Source organism: Monopterus albus, unplaced genomic scaffold, assembly GCF_001952655.1.
Source record: "Monopterus albus unplaced genomic scaffold, M_albus_1.0 scaffold7.1, whole genome shotgun sequence".
Lineage (NCBI taxonomy): Eukaryota > Metazoa > Chordata > Actinopteri > Synbranchiformes > Synbranchidae > Monopterus > Monopterus albus.
The window spans coordinates 2621947-2647480 of NW_018127887.1; the positions used below are offsets into that span (position 1 = coordinate 2621947).

Genomic DNA, 25534 nt, shown 5'->3' on the forward strand with positions numbered 1-25534 from the left:
ATCTCAAGCTTACGCCATCAATGAGAGCTTTGACAGCCTCGGATGATTGTAGGGTGACTGTGAGAGCCTACATGAGGGATTTCGCAGAACATCTGTTTGTGAGAAATCCTCAGGTTTCTCTGTTGGTGGTATTTTCTTGGCCATGCATTGAACTTGAGAGAGTGACAGTGAGACGTCTGATCATGCAGGCGCATGTGGGGTCTCAGGTGACACAATGGATGTGGAAAAGCAAGAAAAGTCAAGCAAGACATGTAGGAGGTAAGGGAAGGGAAGACCACCATTTGGAAAGCAGTGAAGCCAAACATTACACATTAGCTCCGGCGGTTCGCTGATTGGCATAAACTTGAAGCAGCCTGGTGGAGTGATTTGGCCTGGTGACCCAGCACCTTTATCAGTGAGTGTGTTTTGATCACTGATCACTCAGTAGGGCTCCAGCAGATTCCACACCCAAGTAGGTGAATACCTGTGATGCAGAAACACTGTTAAGCCTTAGTGTTAAGTGAGTGACAGTGCTGTGGTGCAGCTGTGTGGCTGGCAAGCATGGGATGGCAGTTATGAGAACAAGACCACCTACAGTTCAAACTGAGAGGACCCACTGTTGAGCATTCCCCTCTTCCCAATCCTTCACAAACACTGCAGGTGTACCAAGCCAGCAGTCACCTACATGTCAAGTGAATTTGTCCTGTTTACCTCTGTGTGTATTTTTCTGGTAGAGCTAGCAGAATGTAAATTATTGATGAGATCCTAAAAATATTTCCAGGTACAATGCATGGGTAGAGAGCAGTACTTCCCTGCCTTTTCGGTTTGTAACCCCTTATGTCTCATTCATATCCTATAGAGGGCTGAAATCATGACGCCATGTCCAGTTAACCTCTGTAGCTTCAGTGACTCAATAAAACCTCTCATTTACTATTTTTTTCTTTGGTCAATGTAAGAAAACTAAACGTGTTCCTCTGAATTTTTTTTCATATTGTAAGACAAGCCATCAACCACTACAACACTTACTAATGAATGTAGAAACCTTAGTGGTTTTAATTAATACATGTTTTAGCATCGGACAAATTACATTTCACTTTGCAGCACGGCAGTCCACAAATTATACGCCATTGTAATTTGCTAGACTCTTCTGGACTTTAGTGATCCAGTGTTAACTTTGCTCTGCATGTCCTGACTTAAAGTGATTTTTTGCCTCTTTCAGCACTTTTTGTATCATCTTTAAAAAACAATGTGTAAGTACTTGCAGCCATCTCTTCGCTGAGGAACTCATTTCAATGCTAACACCAGTCGACCGGCATTAGTTACTCAAGCTGGTGATGTTTCATCCGTCACGGGCTTCTTGGAAATAGTATTCATTAAAGGCCGGTAAAAACAGAAATATTATGTTAATGCCAATAATATGTAATTTTAAAGCAATATATCATTATAGCGTAAGCAAATGTAGTGAAACTCACAACATACTATTGAAAACTACTGTGTTCCAAGGCTGGATTTTTAATTATTAGCCAGATTAGAAATCTCAGTGGGATTTTTGAATGGGGTTTTCTTTCTTTACATTCTACATACATGCATACATACATACATTCATTCTTTATAACTTGAACCAAATGCTTTGAGTGTCTAAAACAGCTAGAAAAAGAAGGAAATCAAATGAAATACGGTTCAACTGGATAGTTTGCAGATACATTAAACATGACTATCCTGTGACTTATACATTTCTCTCAAACTATATTTACTTATCACTGATGACGTGCCATAGCACTAGCATCCTGAAGATGCTTCTGAAAGAGGCACTGTTGCACTTTGGTCGTATACAAGCACAATTTCTAGGAGCCAGAGTTGGCTGATAGGAGCTAATGAGGATCCAAATAAATACACAGTTACTGTGCCTTGTAAGTTTTAAATGTGAAAGTCATTTTTTCCCTGGCATAAAGTCCTGCTCTGCCTTGAAGTCATGATTTACAAAGGAAGAGGTCCCTTAGTAAACAGAAGGAGCAGACATACAGCTCAAGGGCTCCTCATTCATCTCATCATCCCAAGGACGCTGACAGCTGGCCTTCGTGACAGGACAATGAATCCGAGAGGAACTCCAACAGAGAGACCCTGGCCGAGGGCCCTTTCTGTTACAGAATGGGACTTGCTCTCTCTGAAGGGGTTAAACCCTTAATCCTCCTCCATTCTCGGTGGCATAAGGATTAGCCAGACAAAGTTGATAAGCATATCTTCAGGTTAGGGAACAGAGGAAGATCCCTGCTCAGCATGTCTGCTGTTTGCAGACATCATGTGTCCCTCACTACCGTCATCAGCTGTAGCCAGTACAAGAGGCTGTTTTGCCAGAGGGTGACCAACCCAATTTCAAAGCCATTCATGCTGAAAGAAGAGACCATTTGACTTGTCCCTCTGTACTTTATCCGTATGCATTTTGTCACCACTTAACCCCTGAGCTAGATCATGACTGAGACAGAATTTGCATTCATTCACCATGAAAATACTGTTACATAAATGAGCACATAAAAAGAACGATTTCACAGCTCCCACTGCTGACTCTGTAAAGGGGGTTTGTTTGTCACTACTCAGCAATATATAAATATTCAGTTGCCTAGTAGCCATGGCTGCCTTTAATCCTCAGCAGAAGGCATTGCCAGGCTGGAAAATAGTTGAGGGCATCAGGATAAAAAATCACAAGAACTCAAACACAGAAATATACCAAAGAGCTTGTTGTTTAGGCCTTTTGTTCTGGAGCAATGATGGCTGGAACAGCAAGCTTGTAAGAAAAATCCATTATGAACTCCAGGCTTTGCGTAATGGCCATGCTTTGAGCCAGGCAAAGAAGAGCACCACTCATAGCACAACAAAGCATTTACTATTGCTTTAAAATCATCCATGTTGTGTGCGTTTTTACTTTTGTGAATTATTTTGTTCTTGTTGTTAAACATTTTCTGACTTGGCCAAAAAGCAGAAATACAGATGGTGACCATTTTGATCATTTAAGCCATGCAGCAGAAACGAGGAGACCTCCAGTCAGCTAAGCTCGCCAGTGGCTCGCTAACACCCAGGACTTCCACCTGCGGCCAGGTTTCAGATCACACAGTAACTTTTAATGTGCCAAAATTCAAAAATAAATCCCTGGATGTTTGATAAGAGGCCTCTTCAAACTATTATACAGCAACACAGAGGATGCATGAGCAGAGAGGAAGAACACCTGGAGAGTAGACGGCAGGTGTTCCTTCATGGACCTGTTGGCCAGCACCACTCTGAAGCAGCCTCCACTGTCGCCTGTCAGCACACCTGCACAGCAAGAGCAACACAGTTCAGCTGACACCACATGATAAACTGGTAACCACAACCAAGCAGGGAGCCCTGGAGAAATATGGAAAATTTTGAAAAATTAAAAGGAAAAATTCAATTAGCTGCCAAGTTAGTGGAGGACAGGTTGTGCCTCAGAACAATAAACAAGTAACTGAGCACAGGTGGATTTAATTTATGCCATATTTTAACTTCATTGATAAAGATATTAAATAAACATTTTTCATCCTGGACATGTCTTAAATGTCTAGATTTTCCTCATAGATTGATATTATCAAGAACACTTTTATCCAGTAGAAAGTTGCAGGAAATACTCTACACAAAATCAGCACTTCTCCTCAAGAGGCACAATATTTCTCAATATCTCTTCACCCCAAATGATCAAAAAGCATTTGTGTGTGCCTGAGGAAAAAAAGACTCATGGATCAGAGCCAAGCAGATGCTTTGCTATGGACACCTCCATCTACTCTGTACTGTACCCGTGTTTTACATTACCATAAACCCTTGAAATATCAGTGGAATCTGTGGAATGGTGAAATGGCTTGTTTAAGGGATTGCCTTGATCTATTTGTAATCCCACTCAGATAAGACATGTCCTACCATATCTCTGCTGATATAAAGAATAGCTCCATTCATCTTGTCAGTGAGAGGGATTTTGTATAAAGTGGAGAAGATCCTCTGCTCCAATCCATCTCTGCTCATGAAGACATGAGTAGCAGGCCAACAGCGCCAACATGGCTCAGATCCAGGTGGGACATGATTGCTGACCAGGCCAAGCAAGTTAAATCCTTAATTCTTGTGTTCTGTCTGGCTAAAGGCACAACAATAAAAAAAAGCTTCAGCTTTCAAGAGCCACTTTAATCCACAGAGAAACCAGAGCTGCCTCTGTCACCAAGCCTTGTTTATTACTAAAGGATTAAGGTATTGCTAGGTTAAGAACAACTTTGATCATGACTTCTATCTTCTGGAATGCACAAAGGTTTGAGCATAAACCAAGGCAACAATTACCAGCCAACAGAGGGTCATTAGACACAGGACTGCTGCCCATGTTACAGGCCCCCCCCCCCATGGTTATTCACTGACAAACAACCCCAACCAACAAGGACCTTTGATAACATCAAACCCACCTCCATTCCTCCAAGCTTTGCCACAATTACACTAAGCAAGGCTGCCTAATGCTCTGCCAGACTCCATTGAGACCTAGCATGGCCCACAACTAAAGAAGAGAGGAGTGGTTTAAAATGAAGTACCCAGGGTGGGCCACAGTGGAAGGCTGGGAGCCTCTGGCTGGTTATGTCCATGGAGAGCTGCTCAGACATGGTTCAAATGTGAGGTGATTTCTCTGCTGTGCTTTGCTTGATTGTTTGCTCTTAAAAGGGACAGTCTACTGACCTAAAATAGGTGCAGTGTTTGAGCTTTAATATAGTTGTAGTGAAAATGTAGTATTTATAGTCATCCACTTAGAAACGCATTGAGATTCTCTAACTGAACTCTAATTTTACTTAATGTATGACCTTATTCTTATAAATAAAACATATCTTTAGGCTTTTTTATGCACTATAAATCAGTTTATTACCCAATATTTAGTAAGTAATAATACTGACAGCATAAAATACAACATAGGCTAAGTGTTGAAATAAAAACATTTTGTCTAAATGATTCTGTAGACTACTCACATTCAATACATAACTTAACAGGCTTACCATAAAACCTATGAGCTAGGATTTGATTTGTATATCAGTGTCTGATTTCACCAATAGAAAGCATATTCAAAACATTAAACTGTACTCCACTGCACAGAAGTGTACAGCATATGATCGTGATCTGCTTCATTTTAAATTGAATCATCATCCCTTAGTAACTTAATTCATTCCAACATAGCCTAGCGATAAGAAGGAAAGCCTTGACTTTCTTTTCTGTGGTTTTAAATATTGAATTATAATCATTTGAGTTGTGCTCAAATTTTGAGTTTGATCTCAAGGAATGTTTCTCAATCTGTCCAAAATGTGTACCCTGTATGTAAAACACACCCAGTGGTTACCCTCTCTTCCTTCCTGAATGACTTTGCCACTTGTATTTTAACTTAAACGCTACTAAATGGGGGATAAATTCTGCAAAAATGTGAGCATTAGACCTAGTTATTTCACCTCATGCACACATGCATTCATAATGCATTCCATAGCCCCTTACCCTAACACTCAACCGTCAGAACTACTCCTACCATACCCCTAACACCTAACTTAAACCCAATTCCCTAATTCTAACCTGAACCCCAAAACCAAGTCTTAACCCTCAAAAAGGTGTCTGACAAAGTGAGGACTGGCCAAAATGTCCTCACACTGTAGCAAAAAAAATTTTTTTTGGTCCTCACTGGAAGCAAATACAAAAACAGACATTCACAGTTTACACATATCAAAATAGGATAAAACACATATGTTCAGAGGAAAGCAAACACTGTAGTATATAAATGAGAGCTAGAAATGTTTCAGATTAACCTCTCTTTTATTTGTTTACTTGTAAGCTATAGTTACACACACACACACACACACACACACACACACACACACACACACACACACAGTGAATTTGCGTAGTGATTCTTCTTCCCTAAGGCTTTATAGTATCAAAGACAAATTTGCTTTAAGTTTACTCTTCGGCTGTGTCTAGCTGTAATGTGTGTGACAGTCTAAATTAGAGCATGAAATCAACAGGCTGACCTTTGACCCATCTATTCCTTTTTGCCCTCTTGACCCCAGTCCTAAGGTAAACTAGAGTTACCAAATGTCTACAAGGTCAGAGCAGGGCCAATGTACCTGTAAACAGAGACGTGAAAAGGATCACAGGGCCAAGCTTCTGTTGAGAGCCTGATAACATTTGACTTTCATTAGAGTGGTGAGGCTCAGGTCACTGTTCCACTGGCTTTCAGTCTTAATTCACTGGGTTAGGACAGCGAAAGTGGAAGGAACGTTCTGTTATCTGGTTTAGTGTTTTGAGCTTCAGCATTACTTTGCACCAAATAGGTGGACTGGATCCTAAACTGCCACCAGATGTGTAGAGTTCAAGACATCTTGCCAGTTTTGCTTGCTAATCAACCAGCTTACAGAGCATGCTTCTGCTGTTAAATATGCTTGTGTAAGATTTGTAGTCGCTCATGAATCTTGAAGTCATCCAAGGAAATTCCAACTCAGCAGTGTTTATCAATGAATAACCAGCACTGACATAATCAACAACACTCCCTTTGGCTTGGATTATGTCACAAGATTATTTAGTCCCTATGTTTTCCACTTGCTCTGGGGTTATTGCTTTCAGCTGGTCGAGCACCACTGATCCCCATCCTAAGTGCTTTTACAGCATTGTGCATATCAACAGGAAACAACTCGTCAGTGAGCAGACCCACACTGGTTTGGTTAAAGTCAGAGACTGTGAGAAGACTGTCAGGAAAAATTTAAATAATATCTCTGTTTTTACCACAGAATCCACAAAAGCTGACAGTTTGAGAAAACTGAAATAAATAAAGTGTCTGGTGACAGTGGTTCATCAGCAGCTGCATGAGTAAATATCTTGCAGTGGTTGTAATGTCTAGGGGAAGACGAGGGAATTTTGGTGCAATGCAAAAGGGCCAGCATGATTTAAATGACGTTTCTGTTGAACAGCAGCTGAACTATCCTTTCTTAAGCTTTAATATTTTATTTTTCACAAAATTAATTCTAGTAATTTTTGTGTTTACAACCCCATGAATGACTTCAGAGAGAGACTGCAAGAAAATGTCTATCTTTGTTTCGATCCACCTTCAGGTTTGGTCAGGCAGCACAACTAGTTTATGTCAAGCATACCCCAGCCTTTACAGTGGCATATTTAATATCAACTGATCCAACAAAACAAACACTGATGCTGCATCTCTATTAAATGCATTTCTGTTTAATTCTATTCACCTGTAACAGTAGATTGTAATTTTGTCCGTCAAAGTCAAAATATAAACAAACAGCAGGTTTTGCATTGTTAAAAAGGAATAGTCATCACACATATTTTCAAGTTTAATTTTCAGCAAACAAAGAAACCAACAAATGTTTTGTTATTTTCTACTACCGTATCCCCCATGTGCCACAAGTACAGAGGCATTTGCTTGCAGTGTAGCACCTGACAACACTTTACAAAGCTTTTACAAACATGGCAAATATATAATTCTTTAGTATATTACTTGTGTGATGTAAGAATGTTAACACTGTTATAATCTGTTTTTAGTATAATATTGCTTGGTAGAAGTGAATCATTTACTGCTTGCAAACCAATGATGGTAAGATGATGTCATGGGGTAGGACTGGATAAGTCTGACTTCTTCCTACTCCATTCAAGCATGTACTAGGTATAAGCAAATTGATATTGGATTGTGTGTAAAAATGTGTGTTGTTATATCAACTGTTTTATATGCTTGAAAGAATAAATCAAATCAAATCAAATATGACTACAGTGTGAGCATCCTGAGAGCTGTAGTCTCAGCTGCTTTAGGCTGAGTTTGAAATAATACATGATATGCTGTTAAGGCTTTTGGGAATATTATCACAAACAGCGCAGGGAGTTTTATAAATCTTCTGCTATCCTCAGATTCTCCTTGAACGCTAAGTTACATGTGGTTGGTAAGTTGTAGTTGGTGGACATGGCTGACTCAGAGACTGGTCAGATGACACACGGTGCTGGCCTTTTTTCATTATTTCAGATCAAAGAGAGATTTTATTTTGACTATAAATGGCAGGTAGAGTTCCCTGAATTTCATTAGAAATTTATGGCAGTTCCTATGTGACCTGAACACTGACCTGAACACTGATGTGCGTAATGTTTAGTCTCAATATGATATAACAGGCAAATTCTGAAAAAAAATAAAAATCAGCCCCCATACAGTTGTCATGGCACTGTGCACTTTAACATGGGAGTCTATGGGGATTGACTCTCTTTAGAAGCCAGCCTCAAGTGGCCATTTGAGGAACTGCAGGTTTTGGCACTTGTGCGCATTGACTTCATTTCTCAGCCTCGAAGGTTGCTGCTAGAACATGAATCCAAAATCTCCTCCATAATAAACTGAGGATCTTATAGGAAGTTTCTGCAGGTACACTAAAATAATTCTTCTGCCCACTGACATTTTGGTCTCAACTGAAATATGCTTAGTTAATGCAGTGATGTTTCTAAATAATGCTTTTCTAAACTTGGGATTTCTTTTTCCCATACTTTCCCTTCCTCTCTCTCTCTCCTTCTCTTTTGGCAGACATGCAAAGTAAAAGTGCAGCATATCATTAGACCAGCAATGGTTCCAAGGCCTCTGGCCCCATGGCGTGTTCAGGCTTTACAGCGAGACCTCGCTTATCGGAGAAAATGCTGCATTCCACTGCAGAGCAGATGGAGTTCCATTTACTAACTCTCCATTGACAAGATTTACTATTGCGCCCACTATCTTCTGTGATTTGTAGGTACAACCCATGTTGAAATTCTCCCATTTACCTCTGCTCCTTCTGGCACAACAAAAGGCTGAAGTATGCTGATGCTTAGTGTTCACTTTACAACCCCCATGTCAGGGAAAACATATTCTATGTTCATCTCTCCCTTTTAGACCCTCTCTTTAGACTGGCTTCTCAATAAATGAGGAATTTTTTAAAAAAGTCACATGAATACTTATTCAACTGCTTTCAAAGCAGCCACATACTCAGAGACTGGATATGAATCAGATTTAAGGCCACAAATTCTGACTTGATATGTTCGCGCTTGTGAATGTAGCCTTTGTCCCTTTGTATATTATGTCACCTAATTCCCTCCTTTGTGCCATAATTTCTATGGTCACTAGAGGTCGCAGACTGCCCTGGATGAACCATTAGTGGTCTTCAAGAGAATGGAAGTGCTGGTGCTAAACTTTAATGTGATGAAAACATTTTTTTAATGAACAAATAAATTAATAAAAATTATTTTGGTCTGTATAACTGCACAAACATAACAAAAAAGTTTTATTTCCATCAATAATTTATAAGATATAATAAAAAAGAAAAGAAAAAGAAAGCGTAGATAATCCTTAAAACAGACTAAAAGGGTGTAGGCTGAGACTACAGCTAAACATCTGCATCCATTTTGAAGTTCAAATTTTGTACAATATATTTGCAGTGAGACAATTTTGGGCAATTGATCTTGATTATGGCTAACATCAAATCTGTTTAATTCTAAATATCTTACTTTGAGTCTTTCTGCTTGCACAACATGTCATGCAAGCAATTTGCTCATGCACTGCAGAAACTAATGAGAAACCCTAATGTTATTTTTTTCTGTTGGACAACAAATGGTTGATACTGCAGCTTGATTGCGAGGAGCACAAGGATTAAAAGGAACTGAAAGAATGGCCTTCTTCTTGTATCAGAATAAACTCTCGCTTACAGTCTCTTTGTGTCCACAGACAGCCAAGTCTGTGCTACCAGGGGCAAGGCACCATACTGGGGTGTTGTAAGCTGTTTAACCTGCATGAAAGTGTCACGGCTCAATAGAAAGCATGACTCCCTCTTACTGGTCACCATATCCTTCTCAAAAATCATTTGAAGTTAAGCTTTGTATTAAATGAATCTCTGGTCTGCAAAGATAAGACGTACTCTACACAGGAAGCCTTTTGAAGACCTTTTCTCTGTGGTTTGGTGATAAAAAAAACTGATGTAATATAACTATATTTAAAATCAGATGAGCTGTCCTGAGAATGTACACCACAGGAGACATAATGCATTTTTGTGAAGGTTGTGGGTATGAATGTAAGGAAGTATGCAAGAAAAGAAGGTAGTCCTTTACTCCCAAGGTTAGACTAACACAATCTCAGCATTTAATTATCCAAAGATCTGTGTAGCGTCGAAATTCTGGAAATACTTCACAATTTTAATACTGTCAGTTATGAAAAATAAATGGGATTTTCAACTTTTTAAATGGGGCGGCACAGCGGCTTCACAGCAAGAAGGTTCTCGGTTCAAGCCCAGGCCAACCTGGGGCCTTTCTGTGTGGAGTTTGCATGTTCTCCCTGCGCCTGCGTTGGTTCTCTCCAGGTACTCCGGCTTCCTCCCACAGCCCAAAGACATGCAGCTTAGGTTATTTGGTGAGTGAATGTGAGTGTGTGGTTGTTTGTGTACATGTCAGCCCTGTGATAGACTGGCGACCTGTCCAGGGTGTACCCCACCTTTCACCCAATGTTAGCTGGGATTGGCTCCAACCCCCGCGACCCTATTCAGGAATAAGCGGCATAGATAATACATGGATAAATGGATCCTTTTAAGCAGATTTGATCAGTTTGGACCACACCCAAGCATCACTCAAACCAAACTCTCTCGTCTTTCTTGCCGAAATCCCTGCAACCATTCACCAAAACAAGAACATAGCCTTTCTATTGCTCTGTCAGCTTCTACTGACAGATATGACTGACGGCTTTGTCTCTTCGATGTGAGTAGGTTTTTGTGCTCCTGATCTTTTCTCACACTTGAACCCACATCAAAGGCTTTAAGCTATTCAACGAAGGAAAAGAATATGACATCCTGTCTGCATGTGGGCTGATCTAAGCCAGGCAGAAGCAGAAGAGAAGAAAGAAGGCTGGTACATGACCTGACATACAGACGTAGCTCATGTCATTGCCAAACCTGGGGTATTGTGAAGCCTCTCTGTCAGTGTGCTCAGTTATAGCCACTTTTATATTTGTCTTATGCCTGAAGTTTGCTTTTGTTGATCTGTGCACATCTGAAACTTGAATAAACCTTTTCAAATGTGCAAATTTGGAGACTTCAGTTGTCTTTAATTTGTTTTCACAGTGATTCATAATGTAGCTATCTAAGTTTAAGTTTTATAAAATCAACTATAATTGTTTACTCTTAAAGGTCTATTAAACATAAATAGTGGTATTAACAATATGAGAACAATAATTGGAGCTAAAATGACCACATGGGGTGATTGTGTTTGTATGAACACTGAATCAAATGGCTCAACATAACATGATGTGATCTTTTAATGCCAGGTCCACTGAGAATCAACGCTAAACTTTTCATTTCTAAAACAGCTTTAAGCCATTTTTAGCTCATTGCCTGGGTTTTCTGGCATGCTTTCAGACAAACTCACAGTGTCCCTATGTTACCCTCCACTTTTTTCCCAAGCTAGCACATATGTGCTTTAATTGCAAAACCAAATACAAATGGAACTCATACACTGTCAGAACCCATCAGGCTGAGGTCAGGTTTGGGTTTAGACTGCTGTGTGCTGCTTTGAGTTTGTGTAGATTTTATACCAGATCTTTCTGCAACAGTGAATCAAATTAGGAATAAGTCTAACCAAACATTAAAAGCTTGTAACTCCTAAGGCCTAACATCTTTCTGCAAACTTCTACTCTTTACGTACAAGTGTGGCTCGCATCGTCTCTGGCCACGAAAAAGAAAATGGAAAAATAAAAGGAAAGAGAAAGTCAGAGAGCTTTTCTCACAGAAATATAAACTCCTACACACCAAAATTTACACTAGTGATGATTACTTGAATGAAATAAAAGGTTTAACTATGTGTATACTTGAGCCACCCTAAATCACTTTAATACATTTCCATTTTTAAGAGCACTGGGAAGTAGCACTCCAATGTTTATAGAAATATCAGAAATACCACCAAATGATATAATGTTTTCTAGGTTAAACATGATGATATAAACTGTATAAGGAGGCACAGCTAGTCAGCCTTACAAAGCACTAGTTTGAAACTCTTGAGTACAACAGACCTTAACAATAAATAACAGTGTGTTGTTGTGGGATGTCAGCACGATGACGAAATTGTTCATTTTTCATTGCACTTAGTCAGGCAGCTATTTCTCACTTCCAGCTGTGTGGTGATAAATGGCCTGGTTCTCTGTCTATTTTGACCATTTCTGTCACATATTTTAGCTTGTTCAACTGAGTCACTTAAGCAGATATACAAGCATTTAATAACAGGGTTCCTGACCCCTAAGCTTCCAACTTTCACTACATCACTGATTGTGGTGTTGCTTTGATAAAAAAAAATTCCACAGCACTAATCTACAGACAATTATAAATTTAAAGATCTTGACTGATGTTTTGCAGTGAAATTGTGTATGGAAAAAAATCAGATGTGCTAGATGTGATAAACAAAATAAGAATAAAAATTAAATTAGCAGTGAATACTGACAGAAGAAAACCCCAGTTTAACTGAAGTAATCAAAAGGGGGAAAACAAGGAGATTAAAATTAAAATGTAGTTGTTTTACACTAATCACAGACAAAGTGCAGAAAAAGAACAAAGAGGGTGGATAAAAGAACCCAAAATCAGAATCACTGAGCAGATGGTTGGTCTTTGTTATAGCATTAAGGTTTGGTTGCATTATTAGCACACATAAAGTAAAGGCCCTGGAACAAGTGAGCTGCTTCATCTGTGAAGGATTAACTGTTCAATAGTCATAAAAGCAAAGTGCAGAACACAGAATAACCTCCAGGCAAGTACAAATGACCTAATCTGTGGTGAAATCTCCAAAAACAAATATTTATTCATTCTCTCTAGCTGTCCAACAAACTTTGCTTGAAAAGAATTTCTACAGCTGGTTTCTATAGACATAAAAATCATTTGATAAGAAATAAATGATTGTTAAGGGACTGTTTTGATAAACACTTACACTTGTAGAGAATGTAAGTTTTCTGATTGGACCTAATTATATACAGCTACATTATCTTAATGAAGAGTTGTTCATGTCTGGAGCTTATGGTCAGCCACAAAACATCTCACTGAAATATCCTCCTCAGTTTTCATTGGCAAGATTGAACAGATGTTCCAGGGGAAGAAAAACAATCCTTCTCAGTTGTTTAAACTTGAACTCCAGCAGGTAGAAGGGAGGAAGATTTTGGGGTCATTGGTACCAGAGTCATCCGCCTCTATAGTATGCACACATCAAAGATCCTCAGGATCAGCAGATAGATGTTCAACATGGTGAGCAGAAACAGCCGGGCAAAACAAAAATGATATAAGCGGCTTCCTCCTCAGGGGAGGCACCGGAGCAGTCAACAATGATAAGCCGCAGCCCATGTTGTGTTTGAAGCACAGCATCCCCCCCAAAAAGAGCATCACCAAAACCAGACAATTCAGAGACCCATGTAATGCAAGAGGAAATATAGACTGTGATCTCTTGAACCCTGTCAAGAGAAAAGGTCTGGCTTTTGTCTCTACAACCATTTTGGGGAAGTAGTGGGAGTGACTTTGACTTGCACGGACTGATCTGTGGAAGCATTTAAACATGCCATAATATCAAGGAAGAACGAGCATAAAGGAGCTAAGCAGGATATCAACGAACATAAAAATTATGGACACGTGAGAAGACTCCTCTTGATTTATATGTTTGGCCAATAGTTTCATCATTCTTCTGCTGTCTGTGTGAAAAATATGGAGAGCTCATTTAAAAATGGCTATAGTGACAAACTCCCACAACGTCATTGAAATACAAGAGTAGATTCCCTTCCTGAAAAGAATAAGACTGAACCAAACTCCTAAAATCTCCCTCAAAACACTCAGATTTGCTTTTTAAATCGGAAAAACTACAAAGTCAAAGATTCCCTCTCAAACTGGGACACATTTGACAGCAATAAAAATCAGACAACACCACTGTAAGCCATGCTGACAGACACAACAGCCAAATAAAAATGCTTCTCAAATGACTCACACAAGGCAAAACAGGACAGGCTGGTCTGCTGTGACCACAGACGTTACATATGGTCAGAAATGTTTTCCTTTAGAAGAGGAATATTTCCTGGATGGTACCCAAGTTGAAGGTAAACATTTTCATAGGATGCACAATTTCCCATTGGTAAATGACATGGCTTTAGGCCTGAACAACACAGGATAAACAAGAATCCAACGTCAGAGGTTGCCAGGAACAAACGTTCTTATTACTGAAGTCTTGGTAGCACACATGAGATATTTGGTTTTTCTAAACAGGGAGAATCTAAGTTACCGTCCTCCCCTTACCTTATTATGACCAGGATTTGAAGGAAATAAACTTTTTGGCTTTTCATATTGTGTTGTATCTCTACTATCCTAACCCTGTCATGACAGCCCTGTGATAGACTGGCAACCTGTCCAGGTCTGCCCCCTACAGTCCTTCTGTTGTTATTCCAGCTTCACCACCCTGTGTTTTTAAATCATAGGCCATAAATTAGTTCCGTCTACCTCCTAGTGAAGGTTATACGAAGTGGTTTTTGAACCACATTTCAAACACGCAGCCACGAAATACTTCTCACCAGTTAGAGGTCCAAAACAGTGCCTGCTGGACCAAAGAATCATGGGATTATGAAAGAGCAAAAACCAGGGTTCATATTTATTTGGCTTTTTGAGATGGAGAGTGTTGTAAAAATCAGCCAAAGGACTCAAATTTGGTTCTGTTTAAAGGTGCATTAACCAATTTCTCTCCCTTAGAGGGTGTAGTGAAATTCAAAAAATCGTATGTCTTGTTTCCTAGCAAGGACGTAAACTACAGATGCCTGGTTAGGACAAACTGAACAAAACACTCTCAATAAACATTTTTTTTGAGATGCACCATCTCAAAAAGCCACACCAATGTTATCCCTGGTTTTTGCTTATTCTTTGTCCCTCTTTCTCTGTGCAAAAGAACATAACCTCTTTGGTCTGGCAGCCGCTGCTTTACATTTACAGTAGCTGTGGAGAGCTCCTCCATGGCTGGCTGTTGAAAATGACTACTCACGGTTCAAAAATATTTCTTATAACCTTCGCTAAGGTCTGGACTGGCTATGAAAACAGAGGCAGAGAAGCAGGAATAACAACAGAGGGAATGTGTCATGGATGGGAGTAGTAGAGCTGAGACACCACATCCTGTCCCATTTTCACTGAATTTATCAAACAATGTGCAAAATCTTAGTTAATGTGCCTTCAAGTTATAAATAAGACAAACAAAAGCAATAGTTTGTCATTTGGTTCTAAGTCAGTTGATCAAAGAGCCAGAAAGCAAATGGAGAGGTTCAGATCCTGTAGGCAAGGGCGCCCAGTCACACTAGAAAGCGGCAGAGTGAAATGCAGTGAATACATGAACTGTAACATCAGTTTAATCTACTGCACAGTTGGATTAAAATTTGATGGTTTGGCACACAGTGTATGACTTTTATCCCTTACATGATGTAAGTCCTTTATAAACAATACCAGCACTTGGCTCACAGTGACTTTATTTTCCTACAAATTACACTGACTTTGGAGCACAGGAGGAGTCACCCAGAGCTCCTCATCCCCTGGGGCCATCCAGAGCCACAGCCACGTCTGGTGAAAGTGTGAGTCAAAGATCTCACAGCCAGACTGTTATGCCTCCATCTGGGCCCTTGAATTAAACATCAGCTAGGCAGACGGGTTCCCTGCCTCAAAGCTTAAGGGGCCAGGATCTGAGGCCAATTAACCCATGCCCAGTCTATTCAGACCTTACTTTGTAGCCAATTAAGAGGGCATATTACAGAAGGGGATCGAATGGGATGAAAAATAACAGGTTTCATTTGACATCAGGCAAATAGGATGTTGTTTACATAAACTCATAGTGACTGAAAAACATTTTCTGCTTGGCAATGACTGCAGTCTTCATAAGCTAAAAAAAACACATTCTGAAGCCCCTGGATAATCAATAATAATATGCGGGGTTAAGCTTATGTTTCACTAAAGCTGCCAAGAGCACCAACAATATTTGCTTCCAGTAACTGTATATATGAGAATAACTTAACTCTTTTGTTGAGCCGCTGAGTGCTGAACTCCTGTGTTCATTTTGTATGCTTTTTAATGTATTATCCATCTATGTGTTAAGCACTTGGAATTGCCATTGTGTGTGAAAATGTGCTATATAAATAAACTCACCTTGCCTCCAAAAATCTCTGAGGCACTATGTCATTTTATGTCAATATGTCATCAGACACTAGTTTGTATTTAGTTCAACTTGGTTGCAGTTCTTTTTCTCTAACAACCTTCTAGTATGAGGACATATTTCTGCAATTCTGCAGATGAGACATGGACAGGAAACACAGTGACTCATACTGTAAGAGCAGAAGTGAACAGCAAGAGAGTTGTTTTCTTCTGCAACATGGAGTAGCTGATGAAGCAGCCTGTCACACTGTTATACTGCACAATGAAAGGGTACTATAGAGCAAATCACATCACTAAAGAAGCATTGTTATTATTTTTATGTTAAGAAAAATCATGTTCATTATGTCACTTGTTGAGTTAAACTGATTTTCAGAAAAGAACAATGAGGTGGAAACACCAGTGTTACTAGATGAAGACTGGGAAAAAACATACATAGGAACATGCAGACACTGGTTGATTGAGCTTTCATGGACCAGTGCTATGAGTTTCCCCAAATAATTTGTCTAGGATTTATCTTCATTCTGTGCTGGCTGTGAGAATTATGACAGTGAGATGCTTTCCGTTGCTTTGGCTCTGATCTACACTGAATTTGAGATGAAACACCCACTATGAGGTTGACACTGATTTTGTATGAACAATTTAGAGCGTTCTATCTTTGGGGAGGAGAGTAAGATAAAGTGTATAACAACCAAAACAATTTTTACATGAGTTATCAGATGTAAATGTAAACACATTTAATGTAAGTTAAAGATAAAAGTCATTGGTTTAACCTCATAGTCTGATAATTTCATTTCAAATGCAATAAGCTGAATCACAGATGATACTCAACCATATTTGGGAGTATTCAACTTCCACAATACAATTTTATCTCCTGCAGGGCACTTTTCTTCTTAATTAGCAGCGATTTATTAGTGAAAAGTATATGTTTTGTGACAGAGAGGATCCACAGGTATACAGTTTATGGGACACAGATGGATCATTATATAAAGGGCTATACTATGAAAAAAAGCTGTTCAGTATTTTCATATACACTGATTGTTTGCTGGTGGTGCTGGCAGAACTGCAGCAGATGGTGAAATAGTGAATGTACTGTATAAAGCTGATTAATGAAACTCTTCCAGCTAAAACCACCACTGCATTTCTGTGTAAGGTTCTATTGCCAGGTGCAGCATTGCAGGCACATATCAACAAGGTTGGGAAGAGTTGGGACTTGGCTCCGTCTTTGGTTCATGTCAGCTACAGTACTGTATGACATAAAACATGTCTGCTTGCCTGTCAAATACTTTTATCTGTGAACCTGCTATTTTCAACTCAGTGTACACACACACATTTAGTTGTTAGGACACTCACTGATGATATTCCGTAGCCCCTTCCCCTAACCATCACATTTAAATGCATTAAACCCCCACCCCCGTGTTTACCCTAATCTAAACTATTCTAACCTGGACCCTAAAATCGCTGCCTGATGTTGTACCGGCCAAAATATAGAAATGTCCTCACAATATGGAGCTAACATTTGTCCACATAATCACACAAAGATGTGCACACATGCACATCACATGTTCCTATTGGAGCTGGTAGGGTAAATTCTTGAAGATACGATCTTTACAACATGTATAACTAGCAATTCACTGCATTCAGCCCCTTTGAACGCCCCCTCTGAATACCTAATATTTTATATCAAACTATTCCCTCAAGGTAGGAAAAAGTGTAATGACAGTGAAACTAAACAAAACAGGTGTTCATGCTATGGGTTACTTTCAAGGCCCCGATAGTTAGAGAAAGACTGCAAATCACTGAAATGATAGCTGTGGAATTAGAATGAACTCATGCGAGCGTTGGGTGAGCCAACACAGTTACAGTATAGCAGTACTTTGGAGGGTTCTAGATGGCATGAATTATGGAAGGGTGGGTGTTTCTTGATGTTAACTAAACAATGACCCTGGTGTACTGGAAATGCTGTAGGGAGTTACAAAAAGCTCTCTTGTTTAAAATAACTGGCATACATTTCAAAAGCAAACATTTTATTTAACAACATGAAAAAGTGCCAACTCAGTTTCAGAGCCACCAAAATAAAAAACTGACAAAAAACTGAAATTAGCTACAGCTACAAGGCAACTGGAGACTTGTTGGATTAATCCCAGTGATGAGGTCAAACTATGACTGACTTGGCTGGAACCTCTGTTATTATTTATTAAAAGTAAAATACCATTGTGCAGCTTTCTATACAACAGCTCTACTCTCAGGACAGGGCTTACTAAAATTTTAATTTAATTTAAAACTTAACTGACTGCAAAGCCATCACCTCTAATTACTCTATAATTAAGCTGCTCAACTGAAGCCACCAAAACAGATACTTACATGAGGTGGTGGCCTCTCATGATTCGATTACTTTATCATTAAAGGTAGCTGTGACTAAACCAGTTTAGAGTAGGCAATAACCATTTGTATTGTCTGACAGACCAAAACCAATAAACATGAATAAAACAAAATAAAAATGCAAAAGCCTGCAAAGGAAAATATGGCTAATAATAAAGCTCAAAACTTCTTTCATATTATTTCCCAAACTTAATATACAGTACTGTGTATATTTTAGTTTCTGAGATACTGCACAGTGCATTGAAGGTGGAGTTCTGTTTGCAGAACACAGAAGCCAGCTGTAACCAGCACGACTTGGTTATTCACATTCATATTAATTCTAAGTATGTTACATGTCTGAGATGTTCACTTCTGCTGTTTGATGTCAGCCAAGATTTTAAGTAAACACAGGCCAAATTAATGCATAAATGATGAGTTACAGCATATGTTGTGTAACGTTTCAAGAATTAGTGCTGCATTAAATTCATTTTGTACCATTAGAGAACCAACATTTGTTTCCAAGCAGATAATGCACAGAGCAGCATGAGAATCCCATTGGAGTCGTGTTTCTAGCCACATTATCTTTTTTTCTTTGCTGTTGTTGTTCTTTTTGTTTTTTTGTTCTTCATCAGCACATACTGAATCACCAACTACTGAGAGAAATATTTGTTTTTCACTATTTGGCTGCTCAACTTTCTTCCCCAGCCACTCACTCACTGCAACCCGAGCAGGTACAGTAGTATTCATTCTGCTTGTTGAAGCCTGTTTGCTGCATGTATCTCAGAAATTCTAATGATAGTTTCACATTACACAGCCTTTTGATTCTATATCAAATGTAGCACCTACTGCAATTTACAAACCTAATGCCTTTATAATAAGTATTAGCATTAGTAACATTTATAATCACAAATTGTTATTAACACATTTCAGCAGTGTTATCCATTACCATTTGAGGACATGGCTTTCAGTTGCTAACCCTCTTAAATACTGACTAAATACTGTCAACAGATGGACATCTTCCATTGTGGTGGACAGCTCTGCCAGGAGTTGCAGAGTCTGACTTGCAGGCTGAGTGATGTGCCAGCCAGTGCCCCACCTCTGACTCTGTGTGAGAGTCCTCAAGACCGTTTAACCCAATTTCAGCCAAACCCTGCCTCTCGCTCAAACTTGTTCGTAACCTCTTCTCAGTGATATTTTTCTTCTGCTTGTACTTGCACATGTACTTTTCTTGAGTATCTCAATTTTCCACAACTTTATGCACTACTTCTACTCCACTATATTTTAGACAGAAATATTGTACTTTTTACTCCACCACACACTCACACACATATATATATGGTCTGTTCACACAGTCAATCACAACAACTAGCTCTTCCTGCAATAAAAAAAACAACTGAAGTTAAGCAAAGGTCATGCAGTTTTTAGTGATTTGCTCAGCAATATTTTGATGACAAGTATTTTGCCATCATCAGGTCATCATATAGTGGTTAGTACGGTTGACTATGTACATAAGTCAAATATTTCTAAATATACAACCCGGTGACTTCTTTACAGAAGTGGAAAACATTAGTTAACTCATGATTTTCACATAGCCTTTTGCTGTCTTTGGGGAAATGAAAATAGACACTTGGCTCATAGTTTCCCTCCTAACCAAGATTCACTTCTCTTGAAGTGGTTTAAGTTTGTGATTTATATCGTGGATGGCCAAAGTAACATCTCATCTGGACAGGACTGCTTCTCTGTCAGGGCTCAAAAATCTTGAAAAAATAATTCAGTAAAAATACCTTGGACAACCCAGCGGACATACTACCGCAGACCATGGGCTGTTTTTCTGCCACACATGGAGTTCTCTTTTTGTTTGGATTCATAACCCTCTCAGTAGCAAAGGAGGACACCTGTGACCTCTATGCTGCAGTTGGAGAGAGCCTGACTCTGCCTTTTGTCAATGAGGGGCTGGCAAAAACGCATGTACTGAAATGGACTCATAATAACACACTCATTTTTCACAGACAGCAAGAGAAAGTGCTCACTGGAAAAAAAGAAGACACCTCTGCCAATGGATCTCTTTTGCTGAAGAACCTACAGTTCTCAGGAGCAGGAACCTACGAAGCAGCTGTGCAGCATTCAGCTGGTAGTTCAACTAAAACATGGACCGGTCGTCTATGTATTATGAGCAAGGTATCAAAACCTCAAGTTACATATGAGTGTGACTTCAAGTCTAGTGCAGTTAACCTAACATGCAATGTAGCCAAACCTCAGGGTCTGATGTTCTCATGGACACATGGTGAAAAGACATTAACAAGCGAGAAAAGACAAACACTGAGTATATCACTAGCACAGCTGAAAGGAGAGAGAAGGTTTGCATGTACCGTGGAAAACAAAGTCAGCAAGGAGAGGAGTGACACTGTCCATCCAACCTGTAAAGATCTGTCACCATCACCACCAATTGTGCTTTGTTTTACATCCAAAACTGTTGTAGCGGTGCTAGCAGGAGGTGCAGGTCTGACTCTGCTTTTGCTCATCATTATCATCATATTATGTTGCTGCCTCAGACGTAACAAAACCCAAATGGAGCTCGGGGAAAAAGGGCAACTCAAGATGACTTCTGTAAAGAAGAGAGAGCCTGACTCTATCAGCCCAGAGTATGAGACTATGCATCTGAATGAGAACTCTCCACCCCCAAACCCCAAGCCTTCACCAAACACCTCTCACCAAAATGTTCCTCAGCCTGACAATCAGACTGAAAACATGCCCTCACAGCTATCAGCAGCTGTTGAGGGGCTACAGCCTTCACCGGTGCCAAAGCCGAGGACGAAAAGACCCCTGACACCAAACATCTGAATGTGTTTCTCTGTCTTGCCGCCCCAGAAACTTTGAGAATTGATCAAAAAGACATAAAAGTCTTAATTTTATGATAAAACATTGCTCATCTGTGTTGAAATTTTGTAGCCCTTATAGTGGTGGGGTTATGAGTTTGTGGGGAGTACAAGATGTTTTCTATGATGGATACATTTCAGTAATACTGTTTTGTTCTAATGTGTTTTATTATTAATTATTTAACTGCCAAGTCAACGCAGTAGTAGTTCCACAGTGTTTAACAACAATCCAGATTAAAAACAAGGTGGTTTCTGTCTAAAATCGTTTGTCCTTTTTTAGCAGCAACTCCAATGAAAAGGTCAAAACCAACTTAATATTTTCCTTCTTCTTTCAGCATTTTCCAATTTCCTTAATTGTGACAGTGGCACTCAGCCCTAAGCTTAGTGCTTTGAATCAAATACATACATTTAAAAAGACATACAAATTTAAATGCATATGTAAAACATTTTTTATTAAATAAAATGCTAAATCATTTCTTAAAACAGCTGTAGTTTTTAGCAAATATTTTTTCAAACAAGAGTAAATTGTGTATTTGTTGGGGACTGATTTCTGTGGATTGGAACACATCTGGGGCTTTAGCAAGTATTTCCTGTGCCAGGATGGTGTGACTGAAATCACTACAGGGACTACACTCTGTGCAACAGCGTGGCTCAGTGTCCTTAATGGCTTTGGGACAACGTTGGTGGTCTATGCCACAGACAAATAGGTTATATCTGTCATTGGATTCATAAACAATACTTGTTAGTACTGATTCATTGTTTTTTTTTTTATCTTTTCATGGAAACATAATGGACAAAAATATGAAAAAGAAAACATGGCCATGTCTTGATCTCTTCAGTCTGAGACACTTTACATAGAAATGCTTCAATTAACAATTAGATGTTCTCTAATTTCAACACACTGCATGCTTATATATATATAGTTAGGAATAAAGGAAGAAGTCCAAAATGATGTTACATCTCATATTTGTATGGAAAACTACATTACACATCTTATCTGTGTTCAACACAGCCCTTTGTTCCAGCTTCTTACATGTCAGCATTCTTGCACATATTAAAATTTGCTGGCTGGGAAGAAGTTATTTAAGGGGGGGGGAATCAATAGCAGAATGGATTAGCTTCGGCAAATATCTGTTATCTCCGATGGGTAAACGGTAATCCACACATGAAAGTGGTTGCTGTCTTGCCTAACGTTGTCTGACAGCCACATAATGGAATCCCCCTGAGTGTCATCGCCTAAAACTTACAAGCCAATGTCATCTTTTGTCAAGCCCCACTCTACTTCTGCTCTCTTTACATGGCTGAAATTTCAGTCCAGTTGGCTGGGACTTGGCAGGAAAGCTGGTATCTGCTTCTGGAACAACGCCATTTGTTTTTCTTGAGAAATACTTTAACTCGGCTGGCAACGCGCCACTTCACATCCACTCACAAGCTAAAAATTAGAATGATATACAGTGATACAGAGCAACACACATGCACTGTACTGTACTCTCCCACAAGGTACAACTTAATGAAACACATCTCATATGCCTTTCCAGATCTGCCTCGAAAATTAACAGGAAATACTTATGAAATGTGTTTAATCAGTGGCTCTTGGAGTCTAGAGCCACTGATTAAACTCCAAACTTAAAAAAGCATAAAACTTTATGAACATTTTTAAACAACACCCAGTTGTCTATTAGAAAATAACACAAGCAGAATAAATACACAGGGAGACCCTTTTGATCGTGGCATGTGTGTGTCCAGCGAAAGGGTCAATTACCCATGGAAAGTATTTATACTCAGGTCAGGTCATTCTTATTACAGTTCAGTCATTGTCACAGACTGCCAAGTCTGGGGAAAGTTAATCAGAATATCAGAGGTCAGCTAGTGCAGAGGCCTTTTTCATTAGATTTGTCTGAAAAGTCAGAGATGATTATGACCTTTTAGCATTCTTGAACCAACTTAACAATCGTTGACCTTTGCTTTCTCTGAAACTTAAAGCACAGAAAGCAATTAGCTGAAGTCTCAATCTTCCAATCAGTTCCCAATTTACAGCAAAAACAATGTGGCCAATTGGCTGTGACTTTGAATACCAAGATGCTTAAAGTGACAGCCTTTAAAAATAATTCAGCATGAAAAATGTTTTGAAAGCTGGCAGTCTTATTGGATGCATCATAAAACTGTGTCAAAATCCGCTTTCAAATGTCTCCTTAAGCATCAAAATCACAGTACTATCAACACACCAGTCCAATTTATTTTTTCTCCTCCATCTGTGCGCCTCACACGCTTTTTCACACACTTATTTCACACAGCACATGCAATTTGTTCACTGGCTCTGCACAGTCTGTGGCTGTCTGCAACACACAAAATCAACTTCATAAATTTGCTGAGAAATCAGGCTGCACTGATTTTTAATGGAGGCAGAAAACTTTCCAGACCTCGGCAAGATTTAGCACCTCACAAACACTGGATGTCTGGGGCCAAAGGGATGCCTAGTGCACAGGAGGTTTCTAACATCTTACTCTACACCCACTCTGATCTTATTTTTTCAAAAGATTGTGTCTTTGGTAAAAGGTACATTTTTCTTTTTACTGTACCTGATTACAAACTCAGCCCTGTTTAGCAATACCCCTTGATTGCGTTGCACCAGTTTCTGTTTAAAGTTGTTGCTATGTTCTAGTAAATTTCAATTTCAAACTAGTGATTAACAAAACTGGGAAAAAACATCAAAACTGAGGGATGTCTTGACTTAATCTACTAATTAGAATTAGTGGGAAATATCTGCTTAACCCACCTGTTATGTTCATTTCTCAGGAACAGCAGTGATGTTCCTGGGTAAATTTTACCATTACTAACCATTTCACTCATTATTTAGTGCAATGGTTTTCTTTACCTCTCACAGATTATGGTTCAATAAGGATAATGCACTTGTTTTTCATAAAAAAATGCATGGTAAAGCTTTTTAATGTACACTGGAAAGACTTACATATACTGTACAATTATTTTTACATTTCACATTGTTATTTTATTTTATTTTATTTAACATTTAGAAATCTTTACTTTTTATGAAGTTATGTTGATAAATTAACATGAGACACCTCTTCTGTTCTGACCCGATCAGTATCTTTGTAATATAAATATGCAGGGGGAAGTTGCATATGTGAAATGAACCGTTTTCATTTTGTGTTTATATCTATTAAGCCAAGCAGAAGAAGTTTCATACCAAATTAATACTATTAACGATTGTTTTTAGATGTTTAAACTTTACATTGGACAACATATCAGGAGGGTTAAGCGAAAGTAACAGACATTATTGAGGTGCAGTGTATTGTGTTTGAGAACTCTCCAGTTTACATCACCATTAAAAAGCATTTTAGTCAAGCACCATGTCAGATGTATAGTCCTTTCTCCATTAGTTCCTTTACTCTTCAGGTTAAATGGGTAACATATTGGCAAACAAGAATCTGTTGGTTCAGTTACCAAATGAACAGTTACCCCTAGCAGCACTGGATGTAAATATTAAACATGGGCTTGCACACTTAGTCATGGATTGGACTAACTGAAAGTTTTTTACCTTATAGAAAGTCTTAACATAAAAGTGCCAGGGGAAAAATAAAAATTAATAAAGATTCCCCATAGAAGGGATTTTTCATGCAGTGTCTTTATCAGCAATGTAGGCAGGTGGCATTATGGGAGATCATAAGGGGTATGAGTTCCTAAAGAATCTGACATGTTGTTCAAATGTATCCTCTGGAAAAGGAGGTCACATTTCAGATGATACAGAGTGTAAACCAAAAAGCTTGTATGATAATACATCCTGTCCTAGGAAACCGACTGCGGTGTGTGTTTCTTTGTCATGGTTACACAAGGATAGCTTGTTGAATCTCTGTTTATAAAAGGATTTTCTTTGCCGGATTTCTCTTAGCAGAGCTTCTCAGTCACTTCCTTGCACTCTTGCCAAATACTCCATCGATTTCCACTTTGACAGAGACTCCTGCGGAGGCTGATTAAATGAAAACCCGTGACAAATAGGCTTCCAACACTTCTTTAATCGGCAGCCTGATAATTTTATAAGTTTCTTCATGGATGACTCAAAGTTGCAAAAGCACGTTTTCAACAAGAAAAATTACA

General features: G+C 39.0%; 1 protein-coding gene across 1 annotated transcript; it reads left to right on the forward strand.

The window, feature by feature from the left end:
- The first annotated feature begins 20255 nt into the window (after positions 1-20255).
- On the forward strand, positions 20256-21785 carry LOC109974320 (T-cell surface antigen CD2-like). The gene has a single exon (XM_020624467.1). It carries the CDS (start codon positions 20364-20366, stop codon positions 21384-21386), a length of 1023 nt encoding a protein of 340 aa, XP_020480123.1. The 5' UTR covers positions 20256-20363; the 3' UTR covers positions 21387-21785.
- Positions 21786-25534: the final 3749 nt, after the last annotated feature.

Bases quoted from the DNA above. Each gene is read 5' to 3' on its own strand.
- LOC109974320 (XM_020624467.1), top strand. From the start codon at position 20,364: ATGGGCTGTTTTTCTGCCACACATGGAGTTCTCTTTTTGTTTGGATTC.